This window comes from Mustela nivalis, assembly GCF_964662115.1.
Source record: "Mustela nivalis genome assembly, chromosome: 4".
NCBI classification, from domain to species: Eukaryota; Metazoa; Chordata; class Mammalia; order Carnivora; family Mustelidae; genus Mustela; species Mustela nivalis.
This window is the reverse complement of record NC_139023.1, coordinates 51,672,718-51,695,407: the sequence shown is the minus strand read 5'-3', so window position 1 is coordinate 51,695,407 and position 22,690 is coordinate 51,672,718. Positions and strand designations below refer to the sequence as shown.

Sequence of the window (22,690 nt, the reverse complement as noted above, 5' to 3'; positions counted from 1 at the left end):
TAAATGACTTTAACTCAAGATATAGTTAAATGATCTGACCTTTTTCTTTAAATTAATTTATTTATTTCAGAAAGAGCGATTGAGCATGAGTTGAGGGGAGGAACAGAGGGAGAGGGAGAAGCAGAGTCCCCGCTTAGCAGGGAGCCCGATGCAGGGCTAGATCCCATGACCTTGAGATCATGACCTGAGCTGAAGACAGATGCTTAACTGACTAAGCCATCTCAGTGCTCTGACTTTTTTTTTTTTCCTTTAATAGCATCTTGTTTAGTTCTTAGTGTGGCGTGAATGGAAATATGCTTGAGGGAATATTAATCTGGATCAGGGATGCATGATAAAACTTCCTGCAGTGATAAAAATGTTCTGTATCTGCACAATCAGACACGATAGTCACTGGCCATGTACAGTTGCTGAAAGGTAGCTAATGCAACAGAGGAAGCAGATTTTTAATTGTATTTAATTTAGATTTAACCTGGAAGTGTCAGGCACAGCTCCTGGCTCCCATGTTGGATAGTGTGGTTCTACAAAAGCTCAGAGGAAGAAATCGTGTCAGAGGAGAGTGGTGGTGAAAAGCTGAGTGCAGGTGTATCTAAGCCAATCATTGGGGTAGGCTGTCAAGCATGAGGAGTATGCCACAGAAGCAGAGCTGTGTTGCAGGAGAATGCTGGAACTGTGATTCAGTTTAGTATCCATGAAGTTCTCATGTCAACAGGTTGTCTCTATTTCAAGCCATACCATAAACTGGGTAGCAGACCACTTGGGCGTAGGGCAGGTGACAAGACACGCAGACATGCAGAACTCACCAAATAGAGTCTAATTGCATTTGGCAGACTAACTTTGCTCAGTTTTTCTATACTTAATATATACTTTAATATACTTTTAGAGTGATAGCAAATATTGAAACTCATAATGCCCTTTGCCATCATTTCTTGGTATTTGTCAAACTATTGTGAAGCTTCATTGTCTTAAGACTCTGCTAGTTGACGATTTTTGACAGTTCAGATCGCATCTTTGCCACTACTACTGTAACTACTGCTGATAATAGTAAATAATTACTAACAACAGCTTATATCGAGGGTTTGCATTATGCTGAAGATTTTACTTATCTTTTGTAATCTTTGTATCATTCCTAAAGCAAATACTGTTATTTTCCCATTTTGGAGATGAAAATATAATTCGGAGAGATTAAGTCATTTGTTCAGCATCACTCAGCTGCTAAGACAAGGAGCCAGAGTTTTAGACTCACTGACTCCGGTGTTTACCACTGAACTTTACTTTATAGTTTTCAGTAAGAATATTCTCAATACAAATCAAAATAAAGAAGAGTGCCATTTTTCTATTAGAACATACTTAGAAAATGAAAAATTTGAATCACTTTCATATGCTTTGCTAAAAGTATTTATTCATAATAGGTGGGTTAGTAAAAGTCAAAATACTCTAATCTGCTAATTAAAATAATTCACTCTAAGAAATCTACTGAGTACTGAGTTTTTGAGCTAACAGGCCTTATGAGCTTGAAAGCAGTAAAATGACACTTCTTTAAATATTTTATAATTTGAGTTTTTAATATTTTAACTTTTCCCATAGTTATGCCAGTTTAATATGTTTTATTTTATTCATGAAAAGCATGTAAGTACATGTTCCTAATATTAATATTTGTAAATATGTAATTTCAAATTACCACAGGAAGATAAATATCCTTTAATTGAACCCATGTTTATATAGCTATGTATAAATATAATTTAAATGTTTTCTCTGCTAGGAAAGGCTAGGCCATTATTTTGAATAATATATTCAGTTAACGATTTTTATCCTACATTTTTCAGAGTATTTTCTTTGTGTTAAATATCATAGATTCAGGGCACAACAGAAATAAATTAACGGGATGAAGTAGATTATCAGAGAATATTTAATTAACATCCAGATTAGAACACTCTTGAGTGGGTAGTAAATGGTCACGACTTCTCTTGACAACCCAAATTTCCAGTCCATCTTTTAACTATCACGTGATGTTAGAATAATCAAGCAGTCTGTAGGGAAACAGAGATTTTTGCCCTCCCCATGGAATGCAAAATATTGTTAATTTCTGATATTCTTTTAATTGCTCTTGGTTCAAAAAGATTTAACTCTATAGACAACTAAAGTTGTTCACCTTTAATTTGATAGACATTTATTAAACACTTAAATGTGCCAAAGAGTGAAAAGTCTGGTGGAAATGAATGATATATTCCTTCTTTCCTTCACCAAATATTATGTGAGTTCCTGTTACACACCAGGCAGAGTTCCAAGGTATTAAGAATCTAGTGTATGTTGTAAACAAGACATAGAAAGATGCTTGTCTTCATGGAGTTTATAGTATACTGATAAATACATTTAAACAGATAATTTCAAAACAAAATGAAGGTTTGGCAATGGAAATATATGTAAAATACTAATAACACAGGCGCCTGGGTGGCTCAGTCGGTTAAGTGCCCGCCTTCGCCCAGGTCATGATCTCAGGGTCCTGGGATCCAGCCCAGTGCTCAGCAGGGAGTCTGCCTCTCCATCTGCACCTCCCCTCACTTGTGTGCACTCATGCTCTCTCTTTCTCTCTCTCAAAAATAAATAAATTTGTTTATTTAATATTTAAAAAAAAGATATTAATACCATATATCCAAATCAAACAATCATGGAATTGTAACTGATACCACCAGGTCCATTAGGCTTCAGGAGATTCTCATAGTGAGTCAAGTAGAGACGAGGAGCCCCAAATGGATAGGTGTCTGGTAGCCATGAGCTCAGATAAAGAAGCAGGAATATGGTTCTCAACATACTTCATTATTTCATTTACAAATGTCAGATAAAGGGTCAGAAAACCCAGGACTTTTATATATCTCAAGATTATCAACATTTCACCACCGCAAGAATCTCTCCCACTAATTTTATATATTAAGATTCCTCTAAATTCTGGGATTCCTGGGGGAAATTCCACATTTCTCAGCAGTAATATAGTAATACTGGCATTTTTTTTTTTCTTTAGCAAGATCAACATCTTTCTTTTAGAGAAGTTCTTGAAAATCTTGAGGTCTTTGTTTTGTGTCTCAGAATTACTGGTTAATACTGTCCTTAGCCACTTAGGCAATTAAATAATATAGCCCAGGGGTGCCTGGGTGGCTCACTCAGTTAAGCTTCTGACTTGATTTTGGCTCAGATCATGATCTCAGGGTCATTGGATTGAGCCCTGTGTTGGACTCAACCCTCAGTGGGGGTCTGCTTGGGATTCTCTTTTTTACATTTTCAAATTTATTAGCACTAGTACATAATTATAATTTTGAAGTAAACTTAGCTTTTCTGGGATTATGAATTGTTCACTGGCCAAAGAAAATATTCAGGTTTGTACATAGTTAGCTGCCAAAAGCACCATCTTTAAAAAACAAACAAGGATTATTTTTCTTTTTCTTTCTTTCTTTCTTTTTTTTTTTTTTAACAAGGACTATTTTTCATTATACTTTTGGAAACTTAAAACACTGGGAAAATTTTAACAGACATTAATATTAATAGGTGATGAGAACCAGCAATTCGTATTCTGCTCTTAAATATTGTACATCGATATTCAATCTTGTGATAAAATTTCATGAAATAATTATTGTCCTTTTCCATTCAGCTGTGACTCAAGAAGTTCTTTTATTGGCCTGAGGTCACATGTATATATAGGAAATAGCCAAGCCTAGTGATCCCAGAGGTGTAATATGCAGCCTTCGTGTTTTTGTTCAATCATTTATGTAATTCAGATTTGTAAGGTTTTTAACCCCTTATTATCTGTTGACCATCCTCAATCCTACAGTAGAACTACAGGGAGTCCAGCGGTTTCCATCTTGCCAATTTCACTGGCTTCTTTTTAGTCCTCTTTGTTTGTCGTCTTAGCCATTGGTAGCTAACTGGTCCTTCTTGTACATTCTCTTTGCTCTTTCTTCATTCCTTTGCTGACACCTTTTTCTTACATTCTTTAATACTGACATATAGAAGATGCTCTCTCTACCCCTATTAATTAACTGATTTCAATCCCATAGCTTCAAATGTCAGGCATGATTTTTCTAACAAACTACGGATTTAATATTTCCGTGCACCCTAGTGAATTCCTCCCCTGCGCAGGCTTGCAGAAACTTATAACACGTTTTCCAAAACACGCATTTTCATTTCCGACATCCTCTTGCAAGTGCATTCTATAATTGACGTATATACATGTCTCTACTGCTGAACTGTAAGTTTTTCCGGAAATTTCAACATTTCACTTACCTTTGAACTCCCAAAACTTAGCTTACTGCCTGGCTCCTCAATAAAGTAGAACCTCAATAAATATTTGATAAATGAATGACTTAATGATGGAATGTTGTTAAGAAATATGCATTTGATATTAACACTTAAGAAATGCAGCAATGTAATAGCAAGCAGAGCTTAGAGTTTTGGGGTTTTAAATAAAAACCTCGTTTTAGTTAATTATGCCCAACATCAAATACCCCCTACATTTTCCCTGGGTTGTCTTTGATGTACCTTTGACTTTATACAAGGGCAATGCTAGAGCATTCTCTTATTTGACTTGGGTTTCCAAGGGATGCCAGAATGAAGGCGAACTCTGGGATATAGTTAGAAATTTGTGTCTGGAGCTTTTAGTAATAAATCAAAGTGAGAATGCAATTCTCAGTGGGTGGTGATATTGGTGTCAGGTGCATAGCTAGTGATTTCAGTCAAGTAAGCAAGTCTGCCTACAAGCTTTAATGGATTTGAGGTCCAGCAGTTTGTCTGTTAAAGATTAAAGTAGCTGGCAAAGACAAATTGTTAACCAAACTTTTGGCTCGTTTTCCCTTTGAATTATTAAGCTAAACACACTTCCAATCCATACCACTGATGCTAGAGGGCTCTCTGAAGTCAAGACCGAATCTTAAATCAACCTAGTTATCCTAGAATGCCCTCCTTCATTTCAGTGACATTAGTAAACATCTGTATTTCTGAAGCAGGATTTCTTTTTTTCTTCTCTGTGGCACACATCTTATAAGGGCTAATGTGTTAACAATCATTTAAAATTCCTTGAGACTAGTTAACTTTGGGCAGGTGGAAAGATTGAAGATTGGTGAGGTTGTATCAGCAAGGAAGCTATATTTCTTTGCCAGGCAGCAGTTTAAGAACTAAAGTTCCCTTCCAATGTTGTAATGTTTCTGGTGGTTGTCCACGCTAAATGTACGAATCGCAGTTAGTCCTTAAACACATAAAATCATTAACTCTAGGTGTTGTTACCCTGTGAATAATTATTTCGCAGTGCTCCCTACCATTCCCCCATGATTCTGATGATAATAGTCCCCACAGTTTTTCCACATTTCAGCATCTCCTGGCATAGACAGAAGGTACCCAGTGAAACCTATAATGAATGAATAAATAAAAACCTCTAGTTTGCCTTTGTGCTAAAATGGAAGCTAACAAGCAGAGGAAGACTTCCTCTCTCTTCCTAAGTGAGCCACTCATGTTCCTCTCAGCTACCCACCTTCTTTGGAAGTCTAAGGAAGACTGTCAGAACTTTCTGTGGCTTCTGTGTTTGCTCTCATTGTATTTTGTACTCAAAACTCACTACCATTTCATTTAATGCTTAAAGCAACCCGTTGAGTTGGCTACCATTATTCTAGCTCCACGCACTTACCAACAAATCTGGGTTGCTAACGTAGTGTAATGGACCTCAGATTCTCTGTTCCAAGATTACTTGCATTATGATAAGAGACTTGGCTAATTCTTATCTCTGCACATCCTTCATCTGGGAATAATCAAGTGTTCAAAACTGTACCTGTGGTTTTTTTTTTCTAATGAGCTGTGCTAATTCTTTTACAATTTTGCTATGACTTTAGTATCACTCTTTTGCTGTGATATCATCTCCTTGTTATAGAAATGGATTAAAGATGTCATTTCCCCTTGCCTAAGAACTTTGCAGGAAAGGATCTCAGAGAAAGCATCCTGGCTAGAAAATAAATCACAAATTGAAGACAAAGAGAAAATAGAAGGTAGACTTAGAAGAGGAACAATATATTGGTGGGAAGAGGAATGAAAGGAGAGAGCCAGATACAAGGGATATAAATTCTGAGGGTTTAGATTATAGAAATGAGCAGATTTAGATAAATGGTTGGTATCACATTATAGGAAGGATGCTTAGTTAGAAGGAATCATAATCTAAATAAAAAATAAAGAAAGTAATAAAAATAAAACAAATACGAATTACATCTTCTTATGGTACTTGAGGATATTAAAGACTGTTTGGAATTGATAACTCACAAACACTTTTTGAATTACCCTGCATTCAACCTCAGGAACTAGAAATAAGAAATTATCTATGAAGTATTGACTTTAAAAGAAGGGTTTGTAAAAGAAAAAGCAAGTAGAAGGCTATCTGTAGTAGTCAACTATAGGAACATGAAGAAGTTAGAACTCAGTATTTTAGAACTATAATCCTAATTTTGATGCCACCGAGGCAGTTTACAGGTGTAAGAAAGAGATCAGGAAACACCTGTGCAAGTGGGAAAGGGTGATATTTTGATTCCTTCAGCTAAACTGAATATAGATGAGGGGCAATGATCTCATGTGGTTTTTACCCATAAGAAATTCCAGGTAATGAAAATAGTTGAGCAGGAATAATTATATAGGAAACCGAATTTAGTCCTGGGAAAAAAAAGCGGAGAAATTAGTGCTTATTGATTAATATAGTAGATATAGTTTCGTGGATATTTATTAAATAAATCTTGGCTCTGTGCTAAGCTGGAATACTCCAGGCTGGCAATTTTGATATCCGCGTACTCTATTACAGTCTTCAGGATGTATTTAATTGGTTTTCTTGAAACAATCTCTGGCTTCTCATCTAACCAATTAAACATAATTTTTGAAAAATATCACATTCCACAGCATAAACATAGAAACTGCCAACCCTGAACTCCTCTATTCAAACCACAGTCTTACAAGGTCGAAAGCCCAGAAATAGACCAAGAGACAATTGTCCTCAAGGTCTTCTTGCGGAGTGGCCAGATGAGTGTTAACAGTCCACACATTTGCTGATGTTCTGTTTTGCTTGCATACCTTCGTAGCTGTTTCTCCCTGCACCTTTTTTTCAAGTTAGATTCTCTCTTCTGCCCTAGCTAAGGTACACACTACTTGCTTTTCTACTGAAGATTCCCAAGCATTAAGAGGTTAGCAGACACAAGGCTATTTATACTGGGGTATTATCTTAATTTAACACAAATGCCAGCATTTATTTCTTCAGTGTGCTGAATAGCTAAATTTTTTTAATAAACACATCGGGGAGGGGGTGAGAAGTTAAATGTCCCTGAGCATCACTTTGTTCTTCATTCCAGCAATTTTCCAGCTGTGATTTGATATAAAACTGCATTAGTGACTCTGGTCACCAAGACAAAGTGAAGGAGACACTGGCAGGGCCTCTCTGGTGACTGAGGTGTCCTTGGAAGTAAACACCACCCCTTTCCATTAATGCAGTCATTCCCAGAACTGCCATCCATTTCCAGATGTTTAAAAAAGAAACAGGAATCTCTTCATAGAAAGATTTCAGGGGTTTTGCTAATAAAAAAACCGACAAATACAGAACAGTATCCTCTTTTGGATTTCACTCCATAACCATTACATGAATTTGGATTTGTATTTTCTTGGGTAAGGGAATACACAGTTATGCAGAGTTCTTATGCCTACCTGATAATTCACATGGTATTTCTGTTTCTGTGAGCAAACCAATAACTCACAAACATAAACTCCAATCTTTAGAAAAGTTTGATGAATGGTAGTTTATATGAGCAGAAATCCTACAATTGTCGGGTGCAGCGATCTTAGAAGGTTAGGTCAGCGATAGTGGGAAAAGGGGTATGCTGAACCGTCGACTCAGATAGCTTTGCTGGAAGTTACGTGGGATGAGCTTACAGCTGGAATTATCCCGCTTGTTCCAGTGAGGATAAAGAACTACAGAGATATTGCTGATGGCAGAAACATAATTAATGTTTATGTTATAAAATATGTGCATTTTATATAGATGAATATGTCACCCTGATACTGTCCTCATCGGTTGCCAAGAGGCGGTCTAATGAGCTCTCAGAAATATGGCCAAAAGTAGCCTCAGTGGAACATAATTTTATCAAAGACAGTACAGTTTCCACATTGTTAGCCATTTATGGAATGAATATGTGCAAGCAAAGGAAAATGGCTGCAAATGAATCTGCCTTTAATCGAAACCTTTCATGGATCAGGTGATTTTTAAAGTGTGTCTCCCAAAGGTGAGATTGCAAATGAAGATTTTTTTTGACAGTATTTTCTTCTTGGAGGGAAAAAAAGCAGAAATCTCACCCCCCACATGCCTGTGCTAATGTGTTAACATACTGAACCAAAAGGCTATGAGGGAGAATATAGTGGAAATTACATTTTTGGTTTATTTCCAGATGCATGAAAGTGACACTGTTTTCTATCTCCTGTGTGTGAAAGTAAAGTACTGGACTAATGATTTCTGGGCAGGTGCATACTCTTGTATTTTTTATTGCACTGATGTATTTCTATTTATGCATTAAACTCACCCACACATCCCCCAATACCCCCCCCCCAACCACACACACACAGAGTCCTCTTTGGGATAAAGGTATGCATTTCCATGACAGCTGCCTGAAGTTAAAGTGCAGGCAATGGCCATGGAATGCATCCACACAGGCTATTTGGTCTGCGAGGGGACTGATCCCATGACACTGGCATCACTAACAGCAGATCCTAACCACTTAAGCTCACAGCCCATAGTCCCGCTCTGACATTGGGCACTCTCACCATGCCTGTCAATGAGATGGTCTCCTGTTGAATTCTTGAACATTGTACAATGATGTTGACTTCTGTTCTATTCATGGAAGAGAAATACATACAGATATGTGACCAATATTTTTATATGAAATCTACTGTTACATTAAGGCATTTAAATAATTTAAGAGAACTAAAAATACAAAGCATGGGTTTCTTATATTTTTTAATTAATTTTCAGGTCCTGTGGATGTCAGTATTCTAGCTAAATGTAATCCCTGCTTATCAAACCCATGTAAAAACGATGGCACCTGTAACAATGATCCAGTTGACTTTTATCGCTGTACTTGTCCCTATGGCTTCAAGGTCAGTAGAAGGTTTTGAGGGAACTCTGATCTGAAAACATAGCTTTCTTTGGTGGGTCCTCATTATTCTATTGTTATATATATATATGTATATATACAGAATGAAAGAAAGAGAGAGAGAGATTTCTTTTATTCACACTTGACTTTGCTTGGTCATTCTTTCTCTAGGGGCAGGACTGTGATGTCCCAATTCATGCATGCATCAGTAACCCATGTCAACACGGAGGAACTTGCCACTTAAAGGAAGGGGAAAAAGATGGATTCTGGTATGTCATTAGTCTATAATATTCTGTCTGAAGCATTGGGGCAGGAATAATTAAGCAAACATTCATGTTCCTTTTCAAATTAAAGAGTGTTGTTTTTAAAAGAATACCAAAAATGTATTCATCAGGACAATATGTATTAGTCCTTCACAGAAATACTGTAATATGAAAAACAAGTGGAGACATTACAGTATTCTCAGCTCATGATGCTATAAAATTAAGACATTTTTTAAAACATGCATGTGCATGTGGTATGATTCATACACTCAGATTAGGTCAAGACAAAGCAGTGACTCTGTTATGCTAATTAATAGGCAATAGTCTCCTACTTCAAGTTGTATATTCATCTGTTGCTTTGTGTATTGCTTTAACAGACAGTGTGTAAAGATAAGATGTGGGTCCCACTGAAACAGAAAATTAATGATTCATTTCCAGACCACAAAATGAGTATACAAACATGCTGTGAACATTTTTAATCTGGAATTATTTAATCATATAGTACAATTACTTCAGATGTCCTTCATGAATTATGAAATAGAGTTCTTATAATGGCAGTAATAATTTCATATAGAATGTTAATCTACTACAAAGCTTGTTAGAAATATCACTTTTTATAATAAGTATTCTTCATTTCTACATTCTGTTATGAAATGGTCCCTTAAAAGATTATTCTGATTCCTATCAAGAGCAAGTGTACAATGTTTTATTGTCATTGAAATATTGTATTCATTGAGACTTAACGAGAACATTTACATTTTATAATGGCAAGGAAGATGTAATTTTAATATCATATTTCTTTTTTGTTTTGAGACATGAGGAACAAAATAGCTAGGATAGGAGGTGGTGTAATTTTTAAAGTCAGAACCAGTTCCTCCTCATTTATGAGCAGAGAAGCGTGAATCATTTTATTAGGGCAAAAGTTGAGATTAAGATATTTAGGGCTATAAACTTTGCTTGTGTTTTAGACCTGTGAATATACTGGATGTATTGACGTATGGATTATTTGCCATCTTGCAGCCAGCATAAATTTTCTTTTGCAAATTATTTCTGATTTGGCAGATACTACTTTAAATTCATGCTTACTACATGTCATTTAAAAGTATCTTAAAACTCAATTTCTTACAGCTAAAATGTCTGTAATTGATGTGTTTAGTTTTTTATTTTCAATTTTTGGACCATATGGTTTTAAAAGGCAGCACGAACATGGTTTTCTTTTCTTTTCTTTTTTTCTTTTCTTTTTTTTTTTTTTCTTTTTTTGCCTTTTCTCCCGCTGGTGTTCAGGTGTATTTGTGCTGATGGATTTGAAGGAGAAAATTGCGAAGTCAATGTTGACGACTGTGAAGATAATGACTGTGAAAATAACTCTACGTGTGTCGATGGAATTAATAACTACACGTGCCTTTGTCCACCTGAATACACAGGTAGGAAGAGTAGGAAATTATGTGCCATCAATAGTGTGTCTGTTTGAAAGCATCACTGCCAATGTGCCGTATATGTGTAGTAAGACATTGTATTATTCAGTAACTGGTAGGTGTTTTGAAAATTAGATATAATGTGAATAACGGACAGTTAAGAGGGTTTCGGCCAACCAAATGAAAGACCAATCAGGCTCAGAACACAGGGATCTACATAAAGTCATTCTATCGAGCAGAAAAAGAAGTTCTCATTCTGAAGCTTTTAGTCCCATGGTTGGATAACATTTTTCATGCAAAGCATTTTTCTTATACAAACCAACTCACCAATAATACATAGGTGAAAAGGGGGGACATTTTTTTCACATAGGCAAAACATAACAAAGCATTTGAAATTACTTGTGTCCATCATGTCCTTCAAAATAAATTATAATCAAGAAGATATTGAGCACTCTGGTTAATCTTATAATTATCAACTTTTTTCCCGATATTTTGTATCCGGGGGTAAAAAATTTCCTGTCTTTGTGAACTGGTAAACTTCTCTGCACAAACCAATTTATTATAAAGCCAATGTCAGGTTTAGACCCACCGGTTATGTCAGAATATCTGTTTTGATCGATTTTGGGGGACTGTGAATGAGAAGCATAATAGTTAGATTCTTGTTTCTGTAATAAACCACTGCATTTTACAGTTGATAGAGAAAAGGAGAATGTTACGCCTTTTATTTGTAAGAAAAGGTGGGAAAGTAGATTCTGTCACTCTTTCCAAAATTACCATTTTCATTTTGATGGGTATTTTTCCTTAATCATTTATTTCCTTACAATTTTAATGCATAGTTAAGAATATCAGAGGGTAAAATAACTATGTAGATGACTGGGGTTAACATCTCTAAACACGAAAAGATGAGAGCACATCTGCATGATCCACTTTCCCAGGGATTTGTCAGAATACCATTGAAATTTAAGCTTTTATGGAATACTCAAACTTTGCATTTTATTAAGTACTTTTCTTGGTGGGAAAATGTTAGGTAAGAGAAGTGTTCTGTTTTGACATCCCAGATCTGTCTGAGTGCCTTTCAACCTCTCTCTTCCATGATATGTGTTTTTTTTTTTCTTTAACGCCAGTGAAGCATGCAATGTAATATATAAAGTTTCCAGTAGAAATGTGAATATGTTGGATCGTATTTGTTCTATCACATAAATGCAGCCCTTGGGGCCCTTAGTGGCTAGTTTGAATTCCTTGATATTGTACATTAATAAAGGATAGCAAATACCCATCCTGAGATGGTTGGGAAGTGTAGGTGCTACACAGCTTTCACATTCACAGTAATACTACTTGTGTCATGCCTCAGAGACATGCCATTGACCTCCATGAACAGATTCTGGAGCCCTTGGAGCCACTGAGAATCTGAGTTTTATTGGCTGAGCTAAGTTAGACTTGTATAGAACCCCAGTGTTTGCACTAACATCTGTTACCTAGTACCTTCCTAGGACAGAAAAATCCTGTTTTCCTAGCATTGCCCTAATCATTATCAAAAGGGCTTAGTTTGATCTGGACAAATTGGACCCAAGCATTTCAAACATGCTTGGGTTAGCCAATGTGCTCCTGAGCACAGAAACCAAGAATTTCTCTGTACCCCCACCATGAAACCCTAGGCTTGAAAGCATTGTGTACTCAGTTCCCACCCACCTTTTTCTTATGATAATTTACATCAGATGGCAGACTCTTCTTGGTTGGTTTAGAGGGGTCCACCTGCTTTGGCTTTAGATTTGCTGTATCTTATTCCTAATCCATTTCTTTTGAGTCTTATCTTACCTTCTCTCCCTTCATTTTCCAAGCTTCCTTCCTACACCTGCTCCTCTCAAATGCATTTTCTCCATCCTAAGTGATTCAGTTCAGTGCCGCTTCCTCTGAGAAGTATCATGGAGCTGCATTTCCCCCTGTCAGATCCTTAAAACATATCAAAAAATTCCTAAGGCTTAACAAAACCACTTTTTAACCAAAATGTGACATCTCTAAAAGCCATCATGTGGGAATCTGCCATAACTATCTCTCCAGAGTCATCTGCCTCTCAACAAGAACTGAGACTGACACATTTTTAGTCATAGCAATTGCAAATACTGGTTTTCCTTAATTTAGGTAAAGGATAAACAAAAACACTGAACTCAGTAGAAAGCTCACAGCCTACTATACATAAAGGTATTACCGCTGTAACTGGGCTGGGTCTTGGGGGCAACAAAGAGTTTGACAGTTTGGCATTGGAGCAGATATCTATATGAGGAACATTTGTAACCCATCCATTAGCTATAGTAGTATTTTTGTTCATATGTGAAATGAGCTCATTTACAAGATATCAAGTAACCATCTGCAAATTTTGAAATCAGTGGCACATAAGTGGCCTTTAATTATAGGAAAGCATAAATTGGACTCTAGAGTTTCATATCATGCTTCATCCAAGTATGTAGTGAGGAAGGAATTTTTTTTTTAATAATGCGGCTGTATTGTTTTAGATTTAAGATTGGAATCTGATTAATGAGTAGGAGACCTGGGAAAAGAAACCCCTGCTGTGCTCGGGGAATATAATCATGTTGTCATTGCTTAAAAATCACTCAAGTCATAAGTTGCTTTTCTGTTTGGAGATGTTTTACTCTATACCGCCAAAGGCAAACAATGAGAAAGAGAACTGTTTAGCAGGAACAAATAAAACTTCATGGGAAAAGGTGGTAAATTATTATGGTGAAAGGTTTTATTTTTGGCACCTGTGTCAAGAGTCAGAAATGGACATAATATTGTTAACAGAGAAAATTCAGAGATTTGAAAGCAGACCGACAGAGAACTCATGATGTGATGGGCAGGCTATAAAACAGAGCTAAAAATATCCAAAACAAAATGAACCACCGTTGGGAAATTAAATTTATTTAAACCCTTGTGACCAAAACATCACAGTAATAGTTATTGATTTATTAAAGGAAAAAACTCACTGCTCTTTCCTGCTGCAGGGATTGACAACATAAATTTTTAAGGGTCAATATTGTTTTTTATTATCTAATCCTTGCTATGCCTTTCCCACCCGAACTATCAAAACTATTCTTTTCTACGTAACCCAACACATTATCTGTCCTCTGGTTGTATAGCATGACGGTTACTTGCTAGTATTTTTCAGATAAGATTAATTTTTTGGAAAGTTATTCACATTTTAAATGAACATTACTATGCTAAGGGTTCAGAAAGTAAGACTCTGGAATTAGTAAACAAATAATTTAAAAATTCACTCTCAGGTTTTAATTTTAGCTTGCAAGATTTTTTGTTTTTAATCATTACTATATCCTTCTTAAAAACAGCACATAACTTGGAGCTAATTTTCAAGGAATCCCTCAAAATTATATAAGCTCAAAACCTATGAAAGTGAAAATTGTAGATATGGCATCCCTGAAATATTGACAAACTTGACACCTGTTCTGATGCTCTGGTATGAACTTCAGGTGTTGAATCGAAAAATATGTTTTTGCAAGTTTTCTGAGAGTCAGAACCCTGGATCAACTCTGTTAAGGTGATGTTTCTTAACACTGTTCTCATGGGACTGTATATGGAGAAGACACAACCTTGATCACAGTGTAAACCACAATAGCATTAATGAGGTTATATAAATTTAGTGAACGAAAGCTTCCGTACAAATTGGGCATGTAAAGACTTAGAATGTATTTTGTCAAAAATATCCAGACCATTTTAGTTTTTCCATTTTGTACCACTATTCCTTTGTTTTCCAAATCACCAATGCCCACACACAAATCATAAAGTTCACATCTTAAAAAGTAGAGCTGCTGGTTGTTAAATGAACCGGTTTAGACACAGAACCTCTCGCTCCCTGTGATGGCGTTTGCCTATTGCTTCATTTACTCCATGTTTGTGCGTCTGGCCCGGCTGTAGGTAAGAAATCTAAGCCTTGCTTCAGTTTGCTCTCACCCTTGGCTTCTCTGTTGTTACTGCTACGCATTGGCTTCGTGTGCTCTGCTGTTGTACTGCAATGTAAAAAGTCTTTTGTCTCTTCTGTCTTTGTCGCTGCCAGCTGCTAATCTGAATGAGGTGGAAAAAGGTTAGTTGCCTTTTAAGTCTATTATGATTTTCATGTGAGTTTCCCTCTTTCTTTTAAAGCTACATAGATTTATTTCATTGTGTGTACGTGGTAAAAGGAATGTTGGCAAAATCTGAAATTAATATGTCAAATCAGTCATTTGGATCCTTGACATATGGATAGCAATGCCAAAGTCCATAAAAAAGGCATCTGAAGTGCACTTTATCAATTTCTAGAAAGCTATGAAAGAAATTCTCTGAGTGGGAAGAAGGGGTGACTGAAAAGAAAGACTAGTATTTTCTACTTTTGACTTGTTGGTATGCTTTTACTTTTTAAAGATATTACAAACAGGAATTGTTTTTACAATGAAATACAGGTCATCAGTATAGTATAAGGTATTGATAGAAAAATGTTTAAATAGTGAGAATTTTCCCATAACTTTAAACTAACATCTTTAGTAATTTGATATATGGAAAATATTAGAAGATGTGTATATTTATTAAAATATTTTATAAAATAAATATTACAAACCCCAAGAGGTTGATTTTTAGAATCACACTGTCAGAATGTCATATTAGGCAGTATTTTCAAATTATAAAAAGAGCCATATCTAATCATTGACATCAGCATGGTCCATATAGCTCCCCAAAAGCATCAGGGCCCAGGAAAGGAAGTCCTAGAGTAATTACAGCAATAGGCATTTCTCGGGAATAATCATGAATTCTTTGAAAATTCCATCTTAAAGATTCAGAATTATTACTAATAACATTGGTTTTTACTTATCTAGTTGACCGATGTCTTCATGTGTTACAGGCAGGCACAGCATCCTTGCAGGAGCACTATATGTGCTTGTCTTGACATTTCCTGTTGTATGCGAAGCATTTGTGTAGGATGATAGGGCTAACATAGAGTCCATTATACAGCAGCTCTCTTTGTCTCTGCTTACTAAGGACTTCATTTTTTTTTTCTGTTGCATTATTCAGGTGATATGCTGTGTTGGTCATTTACTATGTACAGAGCTAAGTTGAAAAACATGAAAAAAAATGGCTTTGTATTTTAGAATGTTAAAATATAGCCTGTGCGGTCCTCAGAGGATTAATGAATCCAATACTATTCTTGGGCAAATGTCCTCTTTTCTTTTTACAAGTAAAGCAATTGGTGGTCTGGGACAGGGATGTTTAAGGTTTGATTGTATCTCAGAAACACAGTAGCAATTGTTCTCTTATAGGACTATGCCCTTAAATAGTTATATGTACTCTCAGGAAAAAGCTTGGCAGTGTAATAGTGTTTTAAATCACCATGTGGTTTCATATGTTGACTAAACTTGATGCTTATGTTTATAAAAGGCGCCTTCTATTTCCAAGAACCTGCTGCTGACTGACTTTGTTTGAAAAGCAGTCAAATTATTCTCTATTTTTTAATCTGAACCTTAACTAGAAATTAAATGTCCACTTCTTTGTAGCAGAGAGTAGCTTTCTTAGATAAAAGAAACTCCATAATTAAGTGACATATTGTCAACTTAAAAGAACACTGTAGATGTGAACAATAAGGATTTAAGCAATAACTCGTATAAAATGTGAAAACATTAACCCAAGGATATATACCTTTTAAGTAGGGGTCCAAATGCAAACTAATGTCTAACTGACCCCAAGGCATGCCCTGTGATTTCGGGGGGCCTTCCACTGGAATCAGTCCCTTCTTATGGGCTGCTGTCTTCCATTTGGGATCTTTTCACATTCTCTAGTGGCTTTGCCTGATCGTTTATGGTAAACAAGCTCTTCGGCTCTCTCTTCAACTTGCTGTATATAATTGTCTTTTATGTACATTTGAGAAAAGTTAAAGGTGTAGCCACGAAATTCAGGTGCACACAACCTATTTTATCTACAAGTAGGAAAAAAAAAAGGAAAAAGAAAGTGCCCAATCAGTGCCAGCATGATTAATTAATTATTTCCCTGTTGATTAAGCTACCTTCCATCATGTGGGGCAGTGGGATACTGATGAATTGGTATAGCTAATGGGAAAAGCTCAGATTCCTCATCCTGGCACTAATATTATCAACTCTGGAACTCCTTGCATCTTTTTTTTTTTTTCTTTTGGTTTGAAAAACAGGGTGAGTGACATCTGTCCCCCTTCACATAGGTGTTTGAGAACAATATGGGAGCATGTATGGGAAAACACCTTACAATATTAAATTTCTATACTTCAGAAATACCAGGGACTGCCATTCTAACAGCATAAGAATTCTTAAGAGAACTTTGATAGAAAAAATTCCTACCTAAAGTAAATTGTATGTGTGAAGGAAATTTCTCTTCCCATATTTTTCAGTACATCTTTCTCTAAATTATTATTTTGTAATTCTGTTTTCTATGCACATGTCAAATAGAAAGACTTTAGAAATGTCTTTTGTTCTCTTTACCCCCTAATTTGACTTTGAAGTATAAGGAAATATTAAATGCTGAAGAACTCTTGGATTTCACTGTTTTTTCTTTTTAGGCTTTGTTCATATTTCCAAAGTGTTATGATCTCTTAATAACAGTGACACTTTCTGCTATTAAATCTGCCTCAAAATGTATAACACTTTATGTCAAAGTCAATATAGCTACCATCATGCTTGCAGTCTCTTTTAACTAGAGAGAATATTATGGGAGCCTAACAAGATAATATGGTTTGCCTTCAACTTCCTACCTTTCAAAGCCTTCTTAAATTTGAATCTCTGAAAACATCTTAAAGGTCCTATTTGCTCTTTAGTTCTTAGGCAGGGCCCACTGAGCCCAGAATGACAGTTTAGCTGAACTAGGCTTTATTCAAACTCATTTGGATTTATTTATTTTGAAAACAGAGTTAAATATTTCTACAGTTTCAGTAGTGGTTGGAATTGGCCACATTATTTAGGCTGGTGTTCCAATGAGGAAGCGCTGAAAAACACCTCCTTTTTTGTTTAGTTTAGGGAGAGGTAAGTTTTTCCTTTTAAAAATTCAAAAGATATTTATTGAGAAAATACCTTATGCAGGGCATCAAACATCAAACATGATTTTGTCAAATGCATAAAACATTAACTTGCCTACCAGGCAAACTGTTTGGCTTTGCTTCTTCACTTCGAGTTCAATTTGGGTCAGTTATTTTACCCATACAATGCCATTTTCTCTCATATCCCAAGAAAGTTAGCAGCATAATATAGTTACTTTATTATGTGATAAATGAAAAAAGACTTTTCTGAATGAAAGCTAATCAAACTTTCTGTCTAACAAAGCATTATGGAGCAACCCATTTCATCTTACTTAGAACAAAATTGAGAACATAAAATTATTTTCCTTGTTCAGAACATGTTATTATTTACATGTACTGGATATTTTCTTGAGCCTTCTTATTTCGAATTATGATTAACTATTTATCATGAGGTTACTCTGTGGCCATGTACCCTTCTGCACGTGGCCCATTTTGCACACCTTTTACATCCAGAGGACATTTATCAGTGGCAGTTGGATCTTCAAGAACTCATGGGCTCTCAGGATCATTTCCTTATATAGAAATACAAACAGTGGAATTAAGTGTAGAAAAGTGGGAAATACCTGGGTAGTTTATTGAGGATATTTTGGAGGTCACTGAACTTTCTGTTTAAAGGATGAATATCAGTCTAGTAAATGCAAATAAGAAAACATCATATTGGGGCATCTGGGTGGCTCAGTCATTAAGCATCTGCCTCTGGCTCGGGTCATGATCCCAGCGTCCTGGAATCAAGCCCCTTATTGGACTTCCTGCTCAACAGGGAGCCTGCTTCTCCCTCTGCTTGTGTTCCCTCTCTCGCTATCTCTCTCTGTCATAAATAAATAAAATCTTTTTTTTTGAAAAAAGCATCATATTTTTAAAAAGGATCCTCAGGAAGAGTTGGTTCTTTAAAAAGGAAGGAAGGAACAAAGGAAGGAAGGAAGGAAGAGAAAAGACAAGAAAGAGAAAAAGAGAGAAAGAGAGGGGGGAGGGAAAGAAAGAGAGAGAAAGGAAGGAAGGAAGGAAGGAAGGGAAAGAAAGAAAACAATACACTCTTAGTGATGAATATAGTCAATTATTACCATCATCATTGGTAAGGATACTGAATATTCAGATTGGAGACAAGACATCTGTTCATGTTAATGTGCTCTGGTTCCTGGATTATCATCTTGAGCAGAAAATGTAACAAACAGGGCTGGACTGGTTCATCAAAAAAGGAGAAAATAGAAATTCTCTTCTTCCCAGTGTAGTTCAATGAACAGTTCTGGGATGACTCCCGGCAACCCATCCCTCCCTCTGCTCAGTTCGTCTACCTCCTTATTACACTGAAAGATCGTTGGGAGGAAAGAGAAATGCTTTTCTTTTATACAAATGAAGAACAAATGGGAAATGCACAGTTGGGTTTTGTTTTGTTTTGTTTACAGGAATTGGATGGAATTTTAAAATGTTGGTCACGAGAAACATTTAGGTCCATTTATCTTACCTTTTCAACCGTGGCACTTGAGTGCCAACATGCGGACTTCAGTCATTTCTGAATTCAGACTCTCCATTTCCAGTTGGAACAGTCATTCATTGTCAGATGAGATTATGGGGACATCAGAGAGTCTGCAGTCTGGGCATCTAGTCCAGCCTGCAAGGGTGCACCTCGGGCTGGGGTCTCAGAACACAGTTCTGCTACTGCTGTTCCTTATTCTCTCTTCTTCCTTGTGTTCTTTATACCACCTGGGTCTCCATCATTAAGGTTTCTAAAAAGTTGTGGGGTTTTTTTCCCCCTTTGTAAAACAATCAAGTAAGTGCTGTCTTTCACATTATTCAAGCAGCCATCGAGTATCTAGTTTGTGCCAGGCAATTTGCTAGTCAATGGAATGGGAATAAAGAGATGTAAAAATATAGATCAAAGTATCCTTTGACCTGAAGTAGTGTACTGATAAGAAATTAAATCTCATTTATTTTGTCCAATAGGTTACTGTTTTTGTTTTATTTTATTTTATTTTTTTTATGTTACTGTTTTTGACAACTTCCCTTGCGGTACCACTTCAAGTAAGGTAAAATTAGTACCATTTATTCAGGATTTTCCTGAGCCAAGCAATAACTCAAAATGCAGATATTTGAAGAATGACACATTTGACCCTCCAAAACTCTATGTCCTGGGGGAGTGAACCAGATTTCCTCCCCTGTTACAAATATATTTGAAAATGTTAAAACAGATTAAGCTTAACGTTAGAATTCTGGTTCACTTATTCAGATTGCTGTCATAAGTCCCCTTTCTATTATTATCAATATTAATGATCCTTTTGTATTAAAAAACTTATAAATAAGAATAAGAACAGCCTGCAGTGTCAGCCCTAGAACCTTCCTCTCACCCTTCATACATCCATGATTCCCAAAATGCACTCTGAGACTTTTGTTTTGTTTTGTTTTGTTTCTGAGAGAAAAAAAATTAAACTGGTTACATTAGCAAGAAATAGCAATGGTTGAGTGTTCCAGCAATGTTGTGTGCACATATCTAACATCATGTTGTTGTAGACATCCTCAACCTGAATTCATAACTTAACTTTTGGAAAAATTAAAATGAGATATTAATTAAGTCAAATATACTTTTTCCTGTTGCTTTATCAGTATAAAAGAAGTGAATATTTTAAATGGAGTAATTTGAAGTGGACAAGTTCCAAAAATCCTAATCCAGAGTCCAAATAACCAACCTCTTTCTTTCCTGCTCAGCAGGCTTTGAGGACTGAATAGGCCAGGTGAGACTTGCTGTTGCTCAGATGTCTTGGCAGATAGAAATCAACTAGTCGTCCATCCGCTAGCTCTTCATAAATACCTTCTTCCTGAAAGCATGATTTACCTTAGGAAGAGGAACCCCTTTGGAAGTAATAATGAATTTGGTCATATAGTTTTTGATAACAAATAAAAATATAATAACCATTCAACCAGTCTCTAAGCCAGGATTCTATCCATATTTCAGTCACTAAATGAAACCCAAGGAACACTGGAAAATTCTGCATCTTTCTTTCTTCTCGTTTTTCCAGATTGACACTTCTCCAGAGTAAGGACTTCATCATGCATCGTCATCCATGTTTTTTAGCCATTGGCTGGGTCTATCTCAAAATATTCCTTCTCAATATTTTATTATGAAAATTATTAAACTAAATCAGCTTTGTATTTTTGATCAAATAAGAAATTCTCACTCCAGAGTACATGTGAATTAATCCTAGTATTAATGGTTGATTTCCTTTTACAGTATACTTATTAGTTTCAGAAAACATTTAATGTCAACTCCCCTGTACTGCATATCTTCATTATTCATTGATTTGCCAAAGAATCACTATAGCTAAAACTTTTCAATGATGTCATGAATTGAACCAATATTTTTTTAAGAAAAAACATGGTTAAGAAATTTGAATATATGAAGGAAATGTTAATTATTATTAGTGATAAGATTCAGCTCAGATATCCTACAGGCATCATGAGCTTTGATGTCTTAGAAATAATAAAACTAGGAAAAGATATTATTATTTTTAAATTAATACTGTAGATATCCAGTGGTTGTTAAATGTAGCTCTGTGCAAAGTTAAGCCAATCTCCGTATTCATTGTAAAGTTGACGAAACAAGACACTGGACTCACTTTTCTCCCTCTCTATAAGACATAGTTGCTGGTGGTTCTCTTGGCCTTTCTCACGTTTTAATTCCCTAAGGGGAAGAGAATCTTCATTACAGTCCAGGGCCATCTACCCTGCAAACCCTAATGGTTAACATCAGTTCCCATTGGAGAGGAACGGAAGGGTTTGGTCCATGTCTACACAGATTCAGTGCTTTGCAGAGAGACTTTTAGCCTCACAACAAATGTAAAACCCACCTACTCAACTGTGCTCTGTTGGACCTTGGCTCTTCGGCACTGCAGAGGTCATGGTCATGGGGTACTTCCTGTTTTTGTGCCTTATTTATTCCAAACTCTGTTAGAGAATCTCAGAGACTGAAGGGAAAATTTTAGTCCAAGGAGAGGACAGCCACATGAAATGAAATAAGAAATAATATGTAAGGGCCAAAAAGAAAGCAAAGAAATTATGGTATAAATTGAAAGTTTTGTTCCCACCTATAATTCTCCAATAATTTAGCATTTACCACCTGTATTAGTTTTCTAGTGTTACTATAACAGGTACTTTGTGGGTAAAACAACATAAATTTCACATCTCACAGTTCTGGAGGTTGGAAGTCTGAAATCAAGGTGTCAGCAGGATTGATTCCTTTTGAGAGTCTTGAGGGAAGCTCTTGTAAGTTTCTTTCCTCGGACTGTGGGTGGTCATCTCTCCCTGTGTCCCGTCAGTCTTTTCTCTGTGCCATATCTCCCCTTCTTATAAGAAAATCAACCGTAATGGATAAGGGCCCACCCTGATGACTTTTATCTTTGCAAAGAGGCCATCTCCAAATAAGGCCACATTCTGAGCTATGGGAAGACTCCAGCATATCCTTTTTAGGGGACAGAGAGAGGAACACAATTCAACCCATAACACTACAACACTACATTTTAAACTCTTGATTTTGCCTCAGAAAATATGGTTATTTCAGCATTTTCAATGTCACTAAAAGGTATATCCAAATATACATACCAGAAACCTAGAAGTCTGAGACAGCTCCTTCTCTCTCCCCTGCTCTCATCCACCCCATCACAAATTCACGAATTTTGTTTCCTAATCATCTCTCCAGGCCATCCATCTCATCTACCACTACCTAAGTACAAGGTGAATCATGTGTTGTGTCCATTTTTATCTGCCCTTCTGCAGTCCATCCTTCAACGGAGCCAGAAT

General features: G+C 36.2%; 1 protein-coding gene across 2 annotated transcripts in view; it reads left to right on the top strand.

Annotated features, from left to right (window-relative positions):
• SLIT2 (slit guidance ligand 2) overlaps positions 1–22,690 on the top strand; it is a 356,666-nt gene that overhangs the window by 303,397 nt on the left and 30,579 nt on the right. For both annotated transcript variants that reach the window (XM_082728507.1, XM_082728506.1), the window contains 3 exons: positions 9,026–9,150; positions 9,318–9,415; positions 10,694–10,833. In XM_082728507.1, the coding sequence (XP_082584633.1) occupies positions 9,026–9,150; positions 9,318–9,415; positions 10,694–10,833 (363 nt within the window). The remainder of the gene's footprint in view (positions 1–9,025; positions 9,151–9,317; positions 9,416–10,693; positions 10,834–22,690) is intronic.